This window comes from Dasypus novemcinctus, chromosome 26, assembly GCF_030445035.2.
Source record: "Dasypus novemcinctus isolate mDasNov1 chromosome 26, mDasNov1.1.hap2, whole genome shotgun sequence".
NCBI classification, from domain to species: Eukaryota; Metazoa; Chordata; class Mammalia; order Cingulata; family Dasypodidae; genus Dasypus; species Dasypus novemcinctus.
In genome coordinates this window covers 335,860-355,779 of record NC_080698.1, presented here as the reverse complement: position 1 = coordinate 355,779, position 19,920 = coordinate 335,860, and the positions used below count along the sequence as shown (strand labels likewise).

At 46.4% G+C, this 19,920-nt stretch overlaps 1 protein-coding gene across 1 annotated transcript in view; it reads left to right on the top strand.

Moving 5' to 3' along the window:
- The window catches only part of SCN10A (sodium voltage-gated channel alpha subunit 10), a 96,016-nt gene extending 88,142 nt beyond the window's left edge, over positions 1–7,874 (top strand). Inside the window, exons 27-28 of the mRNA XM_058288237.1 lie at positions 3,205–3,475; positions 6,155–7,874. Of these exons, the coding sequence (XP_058144220.1) occupies positions 3,205–3,475; positions 6,155–7,371 (1,488 nt within the window). The 3' untranslated portion in view covers positions 7,372–7,874. The remainder of the gene's footprint in view (positions 1–3,204; positions 3,476–6,154) is intronic.
- The last annotated feature ends 12,046 nt before the right edge of the window (positions 7,875–19,920 follow it).

Genomic DNA, 19,920 nt, shown 5'->3' with positions numbered 1-19,920 from the left:
CATGGGCCACCTGGGAACACACAGACTCACCTCTCTTCAGTGCTGGTGAAGTCCAAGTCCTAAATCATACGTTTTATCCATAACAAAGACTAAGGGTTTTTTGAGACTGGGAAATTTTATTCTATAACATTCCCTGCTATAGGAATCACTAAAAGTAGGTTTCATATACTCCACTTCAGAGGAAAATAATAGGCTCTAGTATATCACATTGTCACTCATCCACTCCGTCATCTCTGAGAGCCACAAAGGTTGCAAAGGTGTGTTCCCTCCTCATGGGCTAAGGCGAGAGCAACCAGCAAACTGCTCCATTTCCAGGGTCTGAATATTCAGGCTAATCCAATACCCAGACACAGCTATGCCGTCATCTGCTCTGTTTAATTAGAAGTCATGTGGCTATGAATGGCCCTCCATTTTTTTCCTCCATTTTCAGTGATGAAACAAAAGGGATTCATGGCTCAGCAATCCCCTTCCCATCCCAGGAAAGACATGAGCCAGAAGTTATGCACAGAATCAGGCTTACTTAGATCACATTCTTTGCTCTAACCCAACAGGGTAGCTCCCCACCGCCCCCCCCCCCACATGACACAGAAAGCAAAGACCAGCCCCTATCTCAGTACTCACCCTCCCACCCCTGCTTTGCTTTGCAGTCCCTGGGAGCTGCTCCCAGGGAGTCAGAACAGGCTCCTCCCCTCCTCCCTCACAGCCATTCACACAAAGCTATGCTCATAGTGCATATTCAATAAGTGCCTGTTGTACAGAATTACCTTTAATCAATCCTAGGAGGGTGGCTTTGTAATTGTGAGATGTGGTTAGTTCATAGTTATCCATTCAGTCATCCATTTGTTCAGCTATATTTTGAGCAAATATAATGTCCAAGGCACTATGCAGACACTAGGGATAGAACAGTGTGCAAAATGGGCAAAGTTCCTGCTTTCACAGAGATTGAAGTCCAGTGAGGGAGGCAAAATATTAACAAAAAATCACTCATGTATTAATTCACAAGCTGAAGAGTTTGTAAAGGGAGAATGAATGGAGTGAAAAACAAAAGGGTCCTTGGGTTGAGACTTGAGTAACCCAAACATCTAAAGATGGGGTAAAGAAGACTAAGAAAGAGCAGTGTGAACAGCAAGAAAACCAGGAAAATGAGTTATGATGAAAATCAAGAACGGAGACCTTCAAGGTGGAGAGCATGGTGAGCAGGGACAAATAAATGTCCATTGGATTTAGCATAATGGAGGCCATTAGTGATCTTAACGAGTGCCAGTTCAGTGGCAGGATGGAAACAGAGTCATAAGGAGTGTGTTGAGAAGTGAATTGGCAACAGTGATTATACACAAATCTTTCAAGAAATTTAATCATGAGAACAGTGAATTAACTGGAGGGGGATGTGAAGTTCAGAGAGGTTTTTCTTTAAATTAGGAAAACTAGACCATTAATACTTAACTAAAGAACTGAGAGACTAAATGTCATCCATGTGGACATTAAAAATGTCTAAGATAATAACAAAGTGTGGCCAAGTGTAGCCAAGGACTTCACTCATCAACAACGAAGCAGAGGAACCAGAAGGGACCCGAAAGTCGGTAGGTGGCAGCAAAGAGGAGCGGGTGAAGCTGGACCTGCTGGATGACACCTGGTTTCAAGTTGGAAAGGTTTCACAGTATGGAGGAGAAGCAAAGATCTGGAAGTGGTGGTGGAACAGAAAGGACCTCAGGTCTGTCACAGCCTGGTACATGGGGTGGGGGAGAATGAAAAGCCATTGAGTAGGAGACAGCTGTAGATGAAGACAGGTGAGTTCCATAGAGCTCAGTAGAATGGTTTGGGAGTAGGGTGAGGGATGGAGGATGGGGTTGGTACCAAGGACTCCCAAAACAGTGACATGTTAACAGTATGGAAAACAACAGAGGATCATACCATAAAATAGCCAGATTTAAAAGACTTCTCAGTTACTCAGACCACTTTGCCTCCCTCCAAGAATGCTAAAAACTAAGGCATGACCCCATGTCCTGTACCTTCATTAGGCATCTGCAGAGCCCCAGAGATGAAGATAGAACATTTTAAAAAATGGGTTGCACCGTTGTACTTAACTTTACCCTGAGCAAAGTAGCCAAATCAATAACTCTTCAAGCATTTCTTGAATCTTGCTATGTGCAGGGCACGATAGGGACACAAATTTGAGTAAGACATAGCCCCAGACCTCAAAGAGCTCATTGTCTAGGAATGAAGCACATAGGAGACAACAGTACTCAAGACTGACTCTACAAAGGCTGTGGAAGCTTGAAGAAGGTGTAGAGCAGTGTGGTATGACACGTACAAGGAAAACTCCCTGGAGGAAGTGGGACTTGACAGAGATGGATCACTCAAGATCACTAGACTTTAGATAGCCAAGAGAGGGGCCTGGAAGGGCATTGAACATGGAAGGAAGCACATGGAGGGAAGAGCTCCTGGTGACTTCAAGGGCCTGGGAGATATGATGAAGATTTGAAATGGGGCAATGAGATAGAGTCAGCTAAGATTGGTATTTTAGAAGAGATAAAGATAGGACTTGGCTTCTGTTTGGATGAGGAGTGAGAGGGAGATAAAAGATAGACTTTTTAAAAATCTTTTTAAAAATTTATTTTTTAATATTGTCTTTTTAAAAAGATAAATAGATCACGCAAAATGTTACATTAAAAAACATAAGAGGTTCCCATATACTCCACTCCCCCACCCCCTCACCCCCGCTCCTCCCACATCAACATCCCCTTTCATCAGAAAGGCACATTCATTGCATTCATTGCATTTGGTGAACACAACCTGGAGCACTGCCACACCGCATGGACCATAGTTTACATTGTAGATCACACTCTTTCCCCAGTCCATTCAGTGGTTTATGGCAGGATATACAATGTCCTGCATCTGTCCTTGCAATATCATTCAGGACAACTCCAAATCCCGCAAATTCCCCATATTCCATCTCTTCCTCCCTCTCCCTGCCCTCAGCAACTCCCATGGCCACTGTCTCCACATCAATGATACAAGCACTTCCATTGTTAGTCACAACAGTTCTAAAGTAGAATATCAGCAAGTCCACTCCAATCCATGTTATATTCCTCTATCCTGTGGACCTGGGGTTGGTGATGTCCAAAAGCCACCAAGTAGAACCCTCCAGAAGCCTGATTTATGTTGGCCCAGAGGCCCTGATGCCACCATCTCCTGTTTTCTCAGAACAAATACCAGGGCTTCGTCTTTGACATCGTGACCAGACAAGCTTTTGACATCATCATCATGGTCCTCATCTGCCTCAACATGATCACCATGATGGTGGAGACCGATGACCAGAGTGAGGAAAAGACGAAAATCCTCAACAAAATCAATCAGTTCTTTGTAGCGGTCTTCACAGGGGAATGTGTCATGAAGATGTTTGCCCTGAGGCATTACTACTTCACCAATGGCTGGAATGTGTTTGACTTCATCGTTGTGGTCCTCTCCATTGGGAGTAAGTGGACAGCACACATGGTGGGGAAGTCCAACCTCTAATTCGGGCTGTAATTTTCAAAACCAACTAACTTTTAAAGTCATGTTATATGTTAGAGGAGACCAGTACTTTCTGCCTCCCAAGAGGAGCAGATGTGAAATGCACATGGGCTCCTCTCTCAGTGAAATGAAGAGATCTCATTGGCCTTCTCCTGAAGTGCTTTAAGGCACAGATTGTGTGCACAGCCCATCACCAGCCCTTGGAGGCTGACAGGAAACAATCACTCCTCCAGAGAACCTAAGACTGTAAGATAATGGCATTTCCAGTAGGCTTTAACTCTTTGGTTTTCAAAGCAGGGGAGTAGGTGCTGTGATATGAGGTGAGTCCTAAAGGCTTTCCAGGAAAGGAAATGTGTTGCCACTGCAGGGTGGGGGGGGAGACTAGGAGGAAATTGTTAAGGTGAGGGTCTGGATGAAATCTCCATATCACTCTCCCCTTAGGAAATATGAGCAATAGAAAAGGTAAGTGATCAAAGCCAAAGATCAAAGTTATCAGTCCTAGTTGAGTGACAAGTCCAGTGTTTGGGGGCCAATGGTGTTCAGAGAAAATTAATAGAGTCAGAGGCTAAAGAGAGGAACGGAATCACCATCATCAAGTACTTACCAGGTTCTAAACTCTGGGCTGGGCTCCAGGGAGTCTCACAGAAGCCTGGTGAAGAAGCTATTATCCTCGTTTTAAACATTGTAAACTGAACCTCAGAGAGATTAGGAAGGCTACCTGTGGTAACAGTTTATAAGGGGTAGAGCTGAGTTTAGACCCGTCTGTGTTCTTCAAATGAACTAGCTTCCTCCCTTAGACAACCAAAAAATTGTCCCTGGACCTCCTGTGGTTCAGCCAAAGTTTGGCCTATAAAGGCCAAATCCCAATTCACCCGCTTTGCTTTGCACTATAAATACAACCTGATCTGCTTGCTTTTCATGCCTGGTTATAGCTGTAGATTTAATTTTCCATTGATTTACATCAACAGCTAAGAGCATCTAAACATAACTTGACAGCATTTAATCAATCTTCCCATCCTAGTGCTGAAACACAGCCTTGGGTTTTGCTTATTTGTTAGTGGAGTTTTAAATTTGTTTTTGTTTTATTTTATTGTTGCTACTTCTGGGTTTTTTGTTTGTTTGGGTTTTTTTTTTTTTTGTTTGTTTTTTTTTTTTGCCTTTCAAAATAAGAGAATCTAAAGGCCATTTTGATTTGATATTAGAGAAGGGAGCTTGCTTATATAACCTTCCATATCCATAATGCAGATATAAAAATAGACCCAAAGCACTTAATTCTATGATGGAGACTCTTTACTCCTGTGACCTATACAGTAATACCATCCACTGGTTATAAATCAGTCATAGAGACATGGAAAACAGCTTGTCCAAGGAGCCCATCTGTTCATCTTTCTGTCCTTCTCTCCCTCCTTCCTTCTTTCCCACCATCAAGACATATACTGAGTACATATGTTACAAGTATGAGGACTCATTCTTCCCTCATGTAGGGTCTTGGGGCAACTTAAATAAAGTTGTGAACCAGGTGGCTGGCAGAGCCTTAGTAGATTATATAGACACATTATGTACCCCACACTGTGGAAAAATGTCCCAAACCAGACTTTAGAGAGAGGGGCTTTCACAAAGATTTTTATAAGCTCCAAAATTATAATTATTTTCCAAGTTTCCTCCCAATTCCTTCCCCCTTTCAACATAATACTGTGACACTGGTAGTCATGTAACATAAGGCAGGTAGGGAAGAGGAGCTTGTAATGCACCCCTCATCAATTGTCCTGTGAGGTTTTGGAGTCTCTCATATCCAAAAGCCTTACCTTATTCTTTGATGGTTCCAGTAGGTCACCTCAGGTCCCTAAGACCGATCTTCAAAAATCTTCAGGTTAGACTCATACAAGGAGACGTATGCATTCTTCATCTCTCTAACCTAGTTCATCTTGGGGTAGGGGACTGTAATTGACCCTAAATAATCCCATCTCCAGGACCTAACATAGCATTCAAACACAGCTGGAAATGAAAGATAGAAATAAAAGCCATTATGTAGACAGCTGGCCATTCAAATCCATCCTGCCTTAGCTGTCAGCAAGTTGCCCACTCCTCAGGCCCCCTTATAATTAATACCAGCCTCCATACAATTATCCACAGGACCATGTGCCAGGAACTGAGTCAATCTTCACAGCAGGAGATAGGGAGATGAATCATAGGGGGTCCTCGCCTTCACAGAACACAGGACCAGGGTGGAGGAAAAGGCACAACCCAAAGGCTACATTCACAGGGCAGAGCAGGGTCGATATCATGGATAGAAACAGACAGAGGACTGTTATGAAATATGTGGAATATGGTGCAATCACTCCCAGCTGAACTTGGCTACAGAAGATAGGATTTTGACCATGGAGGATTACAAAGAAGAGAACATTCCACATTCTCATATTCCAGGAAATACAAGACTTACTTGAGGGAGAGAGGGTTTATGCAGTAAATATTTATTGAGCCCCTACTTTGTGCCAGGTTCAGAGGACCCAGAGTCTTTGAACAGGGATGTTCAGGTGGAGGTTCATAGCAAGCAGAGACAAGGGAGTATGACCACAGCCAACGTCATCAGGGCTCATGGCTGGAAATACTAATTAGATCATATCCCTCCCCCCCTTTTAAGGTTTGGTGTTTTCGGCAATCATGAAGTCACTTGCAAGTTACTTCTCCCCGACGCTCTTCCGAGTCATCCGCCTGGCCCGAATCGGCCGCATCCTGAGGCTGATCCGAGCAGCCAGGGGGATCCGCACTTTGCTCTTCGCCCTCATGATGTCCCTGCCTGCCCTCTTCAACATCGGCCTGCTGCTCTTCCTCGTCATGTTCATCTACTCCATCTTCGGCATGGCCAGCTTTGCGTACGTGAAGTGGGAGGCTGGCATCGATGACATGTTCAATTTCCAGACCTTTGCCAACAGCATGCTGTGCCTCTTCCAGATCACCACGTCTGCTGGCTGGGACGGCCTCCTCAGCCCCATCCTCAACACGGGTCCCCCCTACTGCGACCCCAATCTGCCCAACGGCAATGGCTCCCGGGGGAACTGTGGGAGCCCAGCTGTGGGCATCATCTTCTTCACCACCTACATCATCATCTCCTTCCTCATCGTGGTCAACATGTACATTGCAGTAATTCTGGAGAACTTTAATGTAGCCACAGAGGAGAGCACTGAGCCCCTGAGCGAGGACGACTTCGACATGTTCTATGAGACCTGGGAGAAGTTCGACCCGGAGGCCACTCAGTTCATTACCTTATCTGCCCTTTCGGACTTTGCAGACACCCTCTCTGGCCCCCTGAGAATCCCAAAACCTAATCAGAATATATTAATCCAGATGGACCTGCCCTTGGTCCCTGGAGATAAGATCCACTGTATAGACATCCTTTTTGCCTTCACCAAGAATGTGCTGGGAGAATCTGGTGAGTTAGATTCTCTGAAGACAAATATAGAGGAGAAGTTTATGGCAACTAATCTTTCAAAAGTGTCCTATGAACCAATAGCAACCACCCTGAGGTGGAAGCAAGAAGACATTTCAGCTACTGTCATTCAAAAGGCCTATCGGAGCTATGTGTTACACCGGTCCACGACCGTCTCCAAGCCACACAGTGTACCAATGGCTGAAGAGGAGGTTGTATCAGCACCAGATGAAGGCTTTGTTGCATTCATGGCAAATGAAAATTGTGTGCTCCCAGACAAATCTGAAACTGCATCTGCCACATCTTTTCCACCATCCTATGATAGTGTCACTAGAGGTCTTAGTGAGAGAGCCCACATGAGCATATCTAGCTCACTGCAGAACGAAGAAGAAGCCATTGGTAAGGCTGAGCCTATCCCAGGGCCCCGGTGAGGACACTCCAGAATGGACATGTCCAGTTCTGATGTGTCCTTCTGACCTGTGATAACCCTTTACCACTACAGATGGCATCCAGCTATCACCACACCCATGCATGCCACCGGTCATAACGTTAAAACTGGACAGGGGACTGAAGTTGGTGCCCATCTTTGGAAAAGCCCCAATACATCAACAGGAGTTAGAAACCAAGAGCATCTCCACTGTGACTTTACTTTTGAATTTCAATAGCAAATGGTAGTTTCCCTTACTTTGAAGAAAAATGTCGCTAGCCCTTTAGTTAGTGACTAGAGCTTAAAACATTTACTCAAACTTATCAGGACAAGTACCTCCAAGGATATATGACAAGGAACGTTGCTGAAGGTCTAAGATGTTCCTCTGTGTAACATAGATATTGGCAATATTTTTTAGGATTTTGCATGACTGCATGTTGAGAGCTGCCAAACAACTGCTCCTGCCCAGGGTAACATTCACAGTCTATGTCATGAAATACCTTTGAGATATCCATTAAAATTAGTATTTTTAAAGGTATGTCAAGACCAATGTTATATTTTATAACATCTTTTTATTTTTTTAATTATATGTGATACTGACATGTGTCATGAACCACTTCTCCCTCCCTTTCAGGATTCCTGATATTTTGCAGTTTGAGCTTGAGGCTGGGGAAGGCAGATGGGAGCTGGAGACACAGGTTCTGATCCTAACTCCTCCATAGATTCCTGGCTGATCTTGGTCCAAAAACTCTTCCCCCCAGATCTCAGTTCCCCCACTTGTAAAATTGGGGGAGGAAGACAGAATCAATTCTCTCTACAGCTCTTGCATCCCTTGTGGTACGCTGCCCCATTTATATGGGAAAAACATGCCCTCTTCTGAGATTGCAATGTCCAGTCCTTGCTGCTGTGCCAATAAAAAGGCAGCTTTCAGCCACTTTCACACCTCCCAATCAGATTTTAAACAGGGGAGTTTCCCATTCCCCATAGGTCAGGACTCCATAAATAGTGGAAGCTAAAGAAAAGAGAATTTGAGGGTGATCTGGGAGGTAAAAGGGATGGCCAATCATTTCTTTACTTGTCCTTCAAGTGGCATTAAGCACTAGTTATGTGCAAGGCCCCGCCGTAAGTAAAGGGATAAAATGGGAGTTATGCCTCTAAATATAAATTAGATTTATCCAGTGAATGTGGTGAGAGTGGACAAAGGAGACTATTCTAGGCACACAGAAGACCTTGAGATGAAGGAAAACAGGAGTTCATATGACTAAAACATAGGACATAGGGATCTTAAGGCCAGCCGTCATCCTTTAACTCTTCGGACATTCCCAGACACAAAGAAAGATTGGATAAAGTCGTTAGGTATATACTCAATCATTTCATGAGATTTACCACTTATACAACTGCAAAGGCTAGAGACTGGTCCACCTGACTTGCCTCATGATACCAATTTTCCTGGGCTTAACTCTCGTTTCTCTGTCATGTTAGCCTGTCAGGGGCTGAAGAGGATTTCAAGATGCTCGCTGCACCCACAGGTGCAGGTAAATAGGATGATGAAGGGATAGCTGAGGGCCCAGAACATATCAGCTGTTCTCTTATACCTTGTTTGTATCTAAAAGATGTGCCAGTGAAAATGGCACTTCTTCCCTAGTTGCTCTGAGCTGTGTAGCTCCTTCAGTATCTAAATCCCATGCAGTCGATGAAAATGCCATCTAAGAGGATGGAAGTGATTTTACTAAACAGCTAAGTGGACAGAGCTTGTGGACTGGTTTACCTTTATGTAATGTGGAAGAATTAAATGTGTCCAGCCATCAGGTTTGTTTTATTAAGTAGAAGATAATACTCCTGAAGATGTTCTTATTACCTCTTTTGCCCCACAGATGTATTTCTCAAATTATATTGAGAACCACTGGGAAAAAGTCATCCAATATATACATCTTGCATTTTACAAAGTTTTCAGAAATGTATCAAATGCAAGTACAAGTTTAGCCTTTGAAAATTTCACTAGATCTGGGCTTCTTAAAAGGGGTCCGTGAACTTGAATTGAAATTCAAAGAAATGTTATTCTTGTGGGGACATGTTGGTATGGGTGTGATACATTTATTAAATAATACACAGTATAGTGTGGACTTAGTGAAAAGTCTGTGGTTTTCACCTGACTGGCAAAGGGGTCAGTGGAACAAAAAAGGCTAAGAACCCCCGCATTAGATCCATTTCCAAAGTTCACCCAATGGTCCAATTACCAGATAGGAAGTAGACTTTTGAAGTAGGAAACCTGAAAGGTCCAGGGCATATGGAGAACAGAGCTACCTTCGAAACCTCACTGATAGGAGTTGGCCCTAGAATCTCTCTGACCTAGAATATATGAGGGTATCTAGGCACTGAGGGGAGGCAAGGACAGTGTTGACTCTGAATATCTGGACCCTGCAGGAGCTTTAAAATATGCCTCTACTATAAACACTACCCTGGACTTTTCATACCATTAAACTGTGTTCCATGCAGACATGAGCCAAGTGCCGGGGAGGCAAACAAATAAGACAGAGCCTCGACTTGGGGCTCAGCACATGCTGAAGAAGTAGCATGGAACTACACCTTTTTTTGTTTCTGTTTTTGTTTTTGTTCTTTAAAAAAAATGAGAAATTCCAAGGTTCCATTGGTGTCAACCTTGGTTATTTGAATCAGCTCTCCCACTGTAAACAATGAAAATGCTGAATAAATACCAGACAGCAATAACTGTAGGTTGGAAGACAGGAAATAGGATAAAAATTCTAAAACATTATTATTATCCAAGAGGAGAGTAAAGTTTGCTATTATTATTAGATTTTGTTAAGCTAAGAATGCCTAGCTTAATTTCTAAGCTTGTCACTAACAGAGTAGAAACAGAAGAGGGGAAAATATGCTAAGAAATAATCAGCCAACAAAAAGTTAAGATAAGAATGGAGAGAAATGAGAAAGATAGAACAGGAAAGACAAGCAGAAAAGACAAAGTAATATGACAGATTTAAGCATAAATATATCAGTAATTACTTTAAATGTAAATGTTCTAAGTGATCCAGAAGATAGACAAAGATTATCATGCAGTATAAAAGAATTTCAAATAATTGATGTTTACAGGGAGACACCTAAAACCTAAGGTTATGAAAAGGGTAAAAAATAAAATGATAGAAAAAGATATACTATATAAATATTAATCAAACAGCTGCAAAATACATGTTCTTCTCAAATGCTTATGGAACACAAAAAAGAACAATATATACACATGTTCATAGAACAAGATTCAAAAAGCTTTTATGGGATTAAAAGTATGTAAAGTATTTTCAAATTATAATACAATTTAGCTAAGGATCAATATCAAAGGGAAAACAGTCATCATATGTTTAGAATGTAAGAAAAGCATTTCTAAATAAATTTGTCAAAGAAAAAATAACAAACTCAAAGAAAATAAAGACACAAGCAAAAAAGATCATAAAATAAAATCAACAAAGCCAAAGAGAAACAGTTTAACTTTACCTAAAAGAGTTGAATATATATAGATATATAGATATCCCTTTGGCCCCTAAACTCTTAGGTACAAAACCCAGAAAATTGTATGCACATGTGTACTAGGGGATGTGCAAAATGATTTCATAGCAGAGTTGTCCATAATGAACCCAAATTAGAAACAACCAATGTTCACCAGTAGTTGAATAAATTAGCAAACTGTAGTATAATCAAATCACATAGTTTTATGCAGTAATGAAAATTAGTGAAATATAGCCTCATACAAGTCCTAAGACCAATCTTGAGCATAATATAGAGTAATAAAAAGCCAGACACAATATTATATATATCAGGGAAGCAGATGTGTCTCAAGCGATTGGGCTCCCGTTTATCATGTGGGAGGTCCAGGTTTCGATTCCTAGGGCCTCCTGGTGAAGGCAGGCTGGTCCATGTGGTGAGCTGGCCCCCATGGAATGCTGGCCCATGCAGAGTGCTGGCCCAAGTAGAGAGCTGGCACAGCAAGATGACACAACAAAAAGAGCCAAAGAGAGACAGTAAGAGATGCAGCAGACCAGGGAGCTGAGGTGGCACAAGAGATTGAGCGCCTCTCTCCCACTCTGGAAGGTCCCAGGATTGAGACAAGCAGACACAGACGAACACACAGCGAGTAGACACAGAGAGCAGAAAGTGAGTGCAAACAATGAGTGGCAGGAATAAATAATATTTTAAAATATATACAACATAAAATTACATGAAGTTTGAAATTATTTTATGTTTACCATAAAAGTCAGGACAAAGGTTACCATTAGGGGAAGGGAGGCATTTGAGACCAGGGTCTCAGAAGTGGTTTTGTTTTTTGTGTTTTTTAAAGATTTATTTACTTTTTAAATTCATTCTCCCCCCCCCACCCCCCCCACCCCCTTGTTTGCGCTCACTGTCTGCTCTCTGTGTCTGTTCATCTTTTTAGGAGGCACTGGGAACCAAACCTGTGACCTCCCATGTGGGAGGGAGGCACCTAATCACTTGAGCTACCTCCATTCCCTGCTTGTTGTGTCTCTCACTGTGTTTCTTCATTGCATCATCTTGTCGCATCAGCTCACCATGCCAGCCCATTTGCATCAGCTCACTGTCTTGCTCATCTTCTTTAGGAGGCACCGGGAACCAAATCCGGGACCTCCCATGTGGTAGGCAGGTGCCCAACTGCTTGAGGCCCTCTATTTCTCTTGGTGGTGGTCTAATTCCTCTCCTAGCCGGCTCTCTTGATGAACATTTTCTTTATAGCTATGTGTTAAGCTAAACATATTCGTCTAATGCACTTTTCTGGGTGTATGTCATATCTTACAATTTAAAAATATTAATGATTCATCTTAATTGCACATCCTTCTTCACAGAAGGAGTTGCTCTCTGCTACTTTGAGTCTACTTCCAAAATTAACCAGGATTTGACCACTTCTGAACTAGTCAGCCTGACCCACGCAACCATGCCCTCTCGCAGGTATTACTTCAGTAGCCTCCTGACTGGTCCCCCGGGAGCCTCTTCTCCTCAAACAGCATCCAGAGCGTGAAAGGCTCCCCTGGCTCCCGCCGAGCTGGGCGGGAGCTCTTACAGTGGCTCTCCGTAATCGGGGCTTCACACCTCCCCTGCCTCGTCTTCCCCTCCCTCGCCCTGCTTCAGTCATGCTCTCCTCTCTGGTGTTCCTTAAACACACCAGTTATGCTCTTTGCTCAGCACAAAGGGCCTTGGAACGTGCTTTCCCTCAGCTAGAATAGCATGTGGCTCATCACTCCCCTACTTTCTTCAGTTCTGATTACTAGGCACATCCATAGCACTTGTCACCGGGTGGGTATCACTTACGTACTCATTTATTGTTTGTCCTCCCCACTAGACTAAGCTCTAGGAGGACAAGGATTTATTCACCAATATTTGTTGAATGAGTAAAATGTTTTCTTCTTGACCAGCCCAGATGCAGGGCCTCATAGCCCAGCACTCTATTGTCTATTGGTTATATTTAACCACCACCCCACACCCAATATACAATAACATAGGATGAACACAGCACTTCAGCAAAAACCCATATTTAGAAAAAGAGAAAACACGGCCTACCCTGAAATATGTACCCCTTGAGGAATGGAATTTTTCTTGATCTTTCTCTTTAGAGCAGGGGTTCTTAATCTGTTTTGTTCCACTGACCCCTTTGCCAGTCAGGTGAAAACCACGGACCCCTTACTAAGTCCACACTATACTGTGTATTATTTAAGAAATACATCACACCCGCACCAACATGTCCCCACAAAAATAATGTTTTTTTGAATTTCAGTTCAAGCTCACACACCCTTTGTTAAGAACCCCTGCTCTAGAGAATCCCTCATTCCTTTCCTGTTTCCTCAGGATTCAGGGGTACTGGGAAGTCCCGCTTCTAAGGAACTGGGGGTTTCCTTGCACTTTGTGTTAACACCAAGTCAGGGCCCTGGGCATTGCCTTCAGGTCTGAGCAATCACTGGCCTTTGCTTTCCTGGACTGAAGTTTCTCTGCCAATACAACTCCCTTAAAATTATAATAGATTTCTCACATTTGCATTTACCAACTTCTTCGATCTTGGGTTACGGTCTTTCAGTCCAGACTGGGGAGCTGCATGCTAATGTCATTTATCAACAGACCTCCTGCCACCCCCTCTCAGCCCTCGCCTGAATGGCCTCATCCCAGCCTAAGTCAGGGGTGATGAAAAACAATAGGCCTGGGTGTGGAGGCCCAGTTCCCCTGCTCTTAACCCCTGACTGTATCCCAATGGAGAGCTCTTTAAAGTGGAGTAAAGTCTCCTTTGACCTACGTCCCACCACCTGGATGTCCCCGAATCGTTCCCACACCCTCTGCATTTCCACACCAGCCTCCAGTGTCCCCTGCCCTGGTTCAGGTACCGTTTTCCTCTTGGTCCAGCCGGCTTGGATGCTCAGATTCAGCTATGACAACGTCTCCCCTTGGAGACCCACAGGGAGTGCAAGGTGAGTCTCCTGCAGGGGTAGAGTGGGCACATCTGGCTTCTTACCTGCACCTCTGCATTTCCAACCAGTGGTGTGCCAGAGAATGGTTAGAAATCAGCTATCAAGCTGTAGCATTTTCCAGTTTATCTGGTTTAAATACTGCCACCATTTCCAATGGCATCCCTAAAGGAGCAATCATGAGGCGATGCACACAGCTCACACCACTGTTTCCAACATGCTGCTCTTCTCCACCAATATTAGTGTCATGAAAGACTCTGAGACAGCTACCTGGGTGGCTGGCCATGCACAAGAAAGGCCTCCCCTTCTACATGCACACGGCCAGCTCAGACAGCTTGTCATTTTGCATGTGACATTACTAAGCCTGCAAGAAAAGTAGTCCACGCCTTTCCAAATCCTGGAGTTTTTCTATCAAAGCCCTTAAATCCAGCTGCAAGAGGCAGATGGTCTGAGTCTCCAGATGCAATAACTACAACTACCAATATAATAGAAATTTTCAGGACCAGAATCAAGGATGGCAGCATCTCCATGTCCTACAGCCCACCTCGGCATGGCCAGTGCCACAGGTGCGGGCCTCTTACTGGTAACCCACCTCCAGGTAACAATTTCCCTGTCAGAGTTACATGCTTAAAAGCAACAGAAATGAATTCTAGCATAAAAAAATCACTGGAAGGCTATGGGGAAGTTCTCAGAATGGGAAAAATTGCTGAACGATCAGCAGGACAGCAGGCAAGGCTAGGTAGATTTCTGGGGACCAGGCCCTAATGGACACAACTAGTTTAGCTCTTTTCCCTGTGGGCTTCCAGTCAGGATTCAGATTCCAGTGGGAGTGCACCCAGGTGGCCAGCTCCAGCCAGGGAAGGCGTGGGGTTTCACGGGCATCTCCAGGGAGACTGCAGGCAATGGGGCAGGGGCTTGACGACTCCTTCTCCCCAACCCCCAAAAAGTTGAGGCATGTCCCAAAAGAAGGAAGGAGTCCGGGGACAGGCAAAAACTCCCGAAAGTCTGGATTTGTGTTTTCTAAAGAGCTTTCTTGCCTCAGTGACCAATTACACAGAAACTTGGGGAGGGGAAGAGCAGGCAGGAGCTGTCCCGGGGGTCCTGAGCTTGTGAGTCTCTGCGAGCTGGCTGAAGCCTCTAAGGCTGCCCCCTCGCCGTGGAACAGGGTGTGATGAAGAAGACTTTTTTTTTTTTTTCTGGCTGGAACTGAGTTGATTGATTATTAGAAATGTGGCTGTTCCTGCATACAGATTTAGTCACATTATAAAGCAATATGGGAAAGTGGATTTGGCTCAACGGATAGAGCATCCGCCTACCACATGGGAGGTCCAGTGTTCAAACCCTGGGCCTCCTGACCCATGTAGTGAGCTGGCCCACACGCAGTGCTGATGCGCACAAGGAGCGCTGTGCCACACAGGGGCGTCCCCCGTGTAGGGGAGCCCCACATGCAAGGAGTGTGCCCCGCAAGGAGAGCTGCCCTGTGAGAAAGAAGCACAGCCTGCCCAGGAGTGGCACCGCACACATGGAGAGCTGATGCAGCAAGATGACACAACAAAAAAAGACAAACGTTCCCGGTGCCACTGACAAGAACAGAAACAGACACAGAAGAACACACAGCGAATGGACACAGAGAGCAGACAATGGGGGCAGGGAGAGAGAAATAAATAATTAAAAAAAATAAAGCAATATGAAGGTGCACCTGCGTGTGTGCCTGTTGAATGATGATGCTTCACGCAGTTAGCGAGGAAGCCCCCAACCCCTTGGAAGTGGAGGGTGTCTGCCAATGATCCGAGCAAGCGCTCTCAGCTCGGGGGCTAGCAGCACCGAGCCCTCCTACATTCCGAGCCAGAGGGAGGAAGCTCTGGCCTTGACTCCAGGCCCTCCCTGCTCCCGTGTCACAGCTTCCCCGAGTAACTCTCCTTGTCTACCCAGGGCAGCAAAGATTCCTGCCATGCACAACCACCAAGGCGGTGCAAAGGAGATCAAAATGCTGTGTAAGGGTTAAAGGAGAAAAGGCTTTGTGACGAGACCAGCAGATCTGCAATAGGAAAGCAAAAGCGCTCAGCTCCCGAAGCTGAGCTCCCAGGGCTTCCCGACGGAGGGAGCAGCCTTGAAGCAGCAGGCCCCACCGCCTCCCGGCTGTCCCCGAATCGCTCCCGGCCCTCAGCGCTCCCACGCCAGCCTCCCTGCCCTGTTCAGGCACCGCTCGCCACCAGACCACCCGGCCTGGACGCCCAGGTCCACCTAGGAGGCTGCCTTTCCGCAGCCAGCCGTCGCTGGGCTCCGTGGATTCTGCCCCAAACCTGCCCTCTCGCCATGCGTGTCGTCACTGCTCTGACGCAGGCTCCTGCCTCTCCCCTGGACGGTGCAGGTGCCTGCCCCAAGCTCTGGACCGCTACCTCGACCGCCTGGACAGCTTCCTGAGCCCTCCCACCGCCCCAGCCAGCCGCGGGGACGGGATCCTCCCCACCAAGCCTGCTCCTCAAGACCGCCTCCGGGCACGAGCTTCTTGGCTGCCCGCTGGTGGCAGGGTCGTGAAGCCCCCTCCGCCCCACCCTCATTTTTCCAGAGAGGAGCACTCGCCGACCAACCACTCCTCGCTCTGGGCACAACTTGGGGGCACGTCCTCCCCAGCCCAGTGACACGCGGGTCAAAGGGCAGGAGTGGAGCGCCCATCCCGCCCACTGTCCCTGCACGGCCTCCGGAAGGGCAGCGCTGCGTCCCCTCCCCACTGGGCATGGGCTGCTGGCCGGCAACCTCCTGCCCACATGGAGGTCCACGGCCACGCCAGCACCTTGGCCAGTGGTCCTGACCGGCGGCTCTTCCGACATCCCCCCATTTCCCCTGCGGCAGAGGCTCTTGGTGCCCCCGGCAGACCCTCTCGCCCCATCTGACTCTTGCACCGACGCACCTCATCTGCCCGCCCAGCACTGCGGACGCACGGTGGTGACCGTCTCGGGCGCAAGGGAATCCTGTCTCCCTCACAACCGTTCTGAGATGAACGAAAAGTTAACTACAGGTTCCGGTTCCAGCCAGTAAGCTGAGAAGATCCCCAAGAAATCCACAAGAGCCCGTGGCCCCCTTTGGAATTCCACGGTGTGCAGCAAGACTCCAAACCGGGCCTTTCTCCAGAAGCTGCCACGGGCCTCGTCCTGGCACCCACGGCCTTGGGCTAAGTCGCTGGGTCAGGGAGCCAGGAACTGGGCCCGAGCACTCAGAGCACCCGAGACTGTGGAAGGAAGCCCCTGGGCTGCGGGCAGCAAGGCCCCCTCCTGACCACCTGGTGACTGCGCTCACCGCTGTGGAGCAGTGTTTCTGCTCCATCAAGAAGCCCCTACACGATCATTTGGACCCTTCCCAAATCCGTGCCTCAGAATAGGCCCCCCTCTCCCCTCTCTGGGGACAGCACTGTCCCTCTACCATGGTCCACTGGGGCAAGGGAAGCAAGTCGGGTCCATGGGGGCAAACTTCAGGGAACACTCGTCCTCGGGCACGTGCACGTGGAGACTGCCTTGCTTGCCTCGCCTAGTCCTGACCCTGCCTGCCACTGTGCCTATTTGAACTTCAGGGTGTCATCACCACTAACAGGTTGGGGTTCTTTTTTTTTTTAGGAGACACCAGGGATTGAACCTGGGACCTTGTAACTAGGAAGCAGGTGCTCAACCACTGGGCTACATCTACTCCCCAATGAGAGTGTTTTTTTTTTTTTGTTGTTTGTGTATTCATTTGTTTTTCAGGAGGTGCCAGGGCTTGAACCTGGGGCCTCGTACGCGGGAAGCAGGGCTCAGCCACTGAGCTCCACCGGCATCCCTGGGTTCTTCTCGGTGGCTCATCAATGCCAGGGCCCCCTGGTTCACGGTCACACAGCTATCCCTGTCCTCAAGCTCAGGGTGGTTCTTCCAAACCTCTGTTTTCTCAGTTCCTTGGTTTCCTTGCAGCCAGTCATCATTTCTTCCACCCCACGTTCGCTCTTGTGTGGTCGTTTCTGGACATTTTTGACCATCAACTCCACCAGCCTCATCACCCCCTCACCCAGTACCCCACTGAAATACTTCTCCAAATGCTTTAGGCCGTCCACCCTTTGACTCTGCTGCCTTTTGACCGTCCATCGCCCCCATTCTCTCCTTACCTAGCTCTGGTTTCTCAGTCCATCTTTATAATCACATGCCTGCAACACTGTCAAATTCTCTCCCAGCATCCTACATGGCTGAGAAAACCTTGAATTCCTTGAGAAAACCCAGCTTTCTACAATCTCTGCTCCTGCTACAGACAGCTGAAAGTTGTTGGAGAAAATCCCCCTAGTTGCTCCTTGGCATTGCTTTAAGTTTGTGGACACAAACCTTACATGGGTTCCGATAGCCTTATTGAATTTCCCTAGAAAGCTCACTTTCTCTCCCACCAAGATGGCAATTTTGTATCTGTTCCTCTCTCCTCAAACCTTCCAACTCCCATCCCTGCCTTTTTCATTCTCAGTTTAGCCTCCCAACTTTTACTCTGGTATTCAATGCATGCCATTTCTTTTCTTTTCTTTCCTTTTTTAATTATCTTTTTTTTACAGTTAATAGATCACACAAAATGTTACATTAAAAAAACATAAGAGGCGGAAGCAGATTTGGCCCAACAGATAGGGTGTCTGCCTACCACATGGGAGGTCCAAGGTTCAAACCCAGGGCCTCCTGACCCGTGTGATGAGCCGGGCCACATGCAGTGCTGATGCATGCAAGGAGTGCCGTGCCATGCAGGGGCGTCCCCTGCATAGGGGAGCCCCACGCACAAGGAGTGCGCCCCATAAGGAGAATTGCCCAGCACGAAAAAAGCACAGCCTGCCCAGGAATGGCACCACACACACGGAGAGCTGACACAGCAAGATGACGCAACAAAAAGAGACACAGATTCCTGGTGCCATTGATAAGAATACAAGCAGACACAGAAGAACACACAGCAAATGGACACAGAGAGCAAACAACTGGTGGGGGAGGGAGGGGAGGGGGAGAGAAATAAATAAAAATAAATCTTTAAAAAATAAAAAACAAAAAACATAAGAGGTTCCCATACATCCCCCCCCCCCACCCCACCCCCCCACCCTACTCCTCCCACAGCAACAACTTCTTCCATCATTGTGGCACATTCATTGCATTTGGTGAATACATTTTGGAGCACTGCTGCACCACATGGATAATAGTTTACATTGTAGTTTACACTCTCCCCCAGTACATTCAGTGGGTATGGCAGGATATATAATGTCCAGCATCTGTCCCTGCAATATCATTTAGGACAACTCCAAGTGCCGAAAATGCCCCCACATCACATTTATTCTTCCCTCTCCCTGCAACTACCAGGGCCACTTTCTCCACATCAGTGCTACAATTTCTTCCATTATTAGTCACAACAGTTCTATAGTAGACTATCAGTAAGTCCATTCTAATCTATATTTTATTCCTCCATCCTGTGGACCCCGGGATGGTGATATTCACTCCACTTCTATATCAAGAGGGGGCTTAGATCCCACGTGGATGATGGATGCAATTCTCCTGCTTGCAGTTGTAAGCACTCTTGGTTCCCTGGTGGTTGACCATCTTCACGTCCCTGTTAGCTGACCTGGTTAAGTCCAATGAACCAGAGAGTAGGAGTTGCAACTCTGCTGAGGCTCAGGGCCCAGCTGGCACATGGACAGTCCAGAGATTCAAGTCTCCTGAGTATACACCAACCACAGGTTCAGTAAAAGTGACAGAAGAGGCATGTGTAGAAAGGTCACATCTGAGTTCAACTCCACCACACTCAGGAACACAAATTCCAAAGTAGGGACCACTGGCATGGCACTGAACTTCAGAGCCATCTGCCATGACCATACAACCTGTGTGTCTCTGTCGCCCTCAGGAGCACCAGTACTTGGGGTTGTCTCTACTTTGGCTGTCTCTGGGATCTTGCTGATGCATGCATAAGTGCAATCCCTCTGATGACCTTCTGGTTCTTTTTTGAAGACTCTTAGCCATCTAAACTCACATGTCTTTGCCATTTTCCCCTTTTATTCAAGGTCAAAAAGCAGCTTTTAACACATCATCCTATATGTAGGCTGAGATATT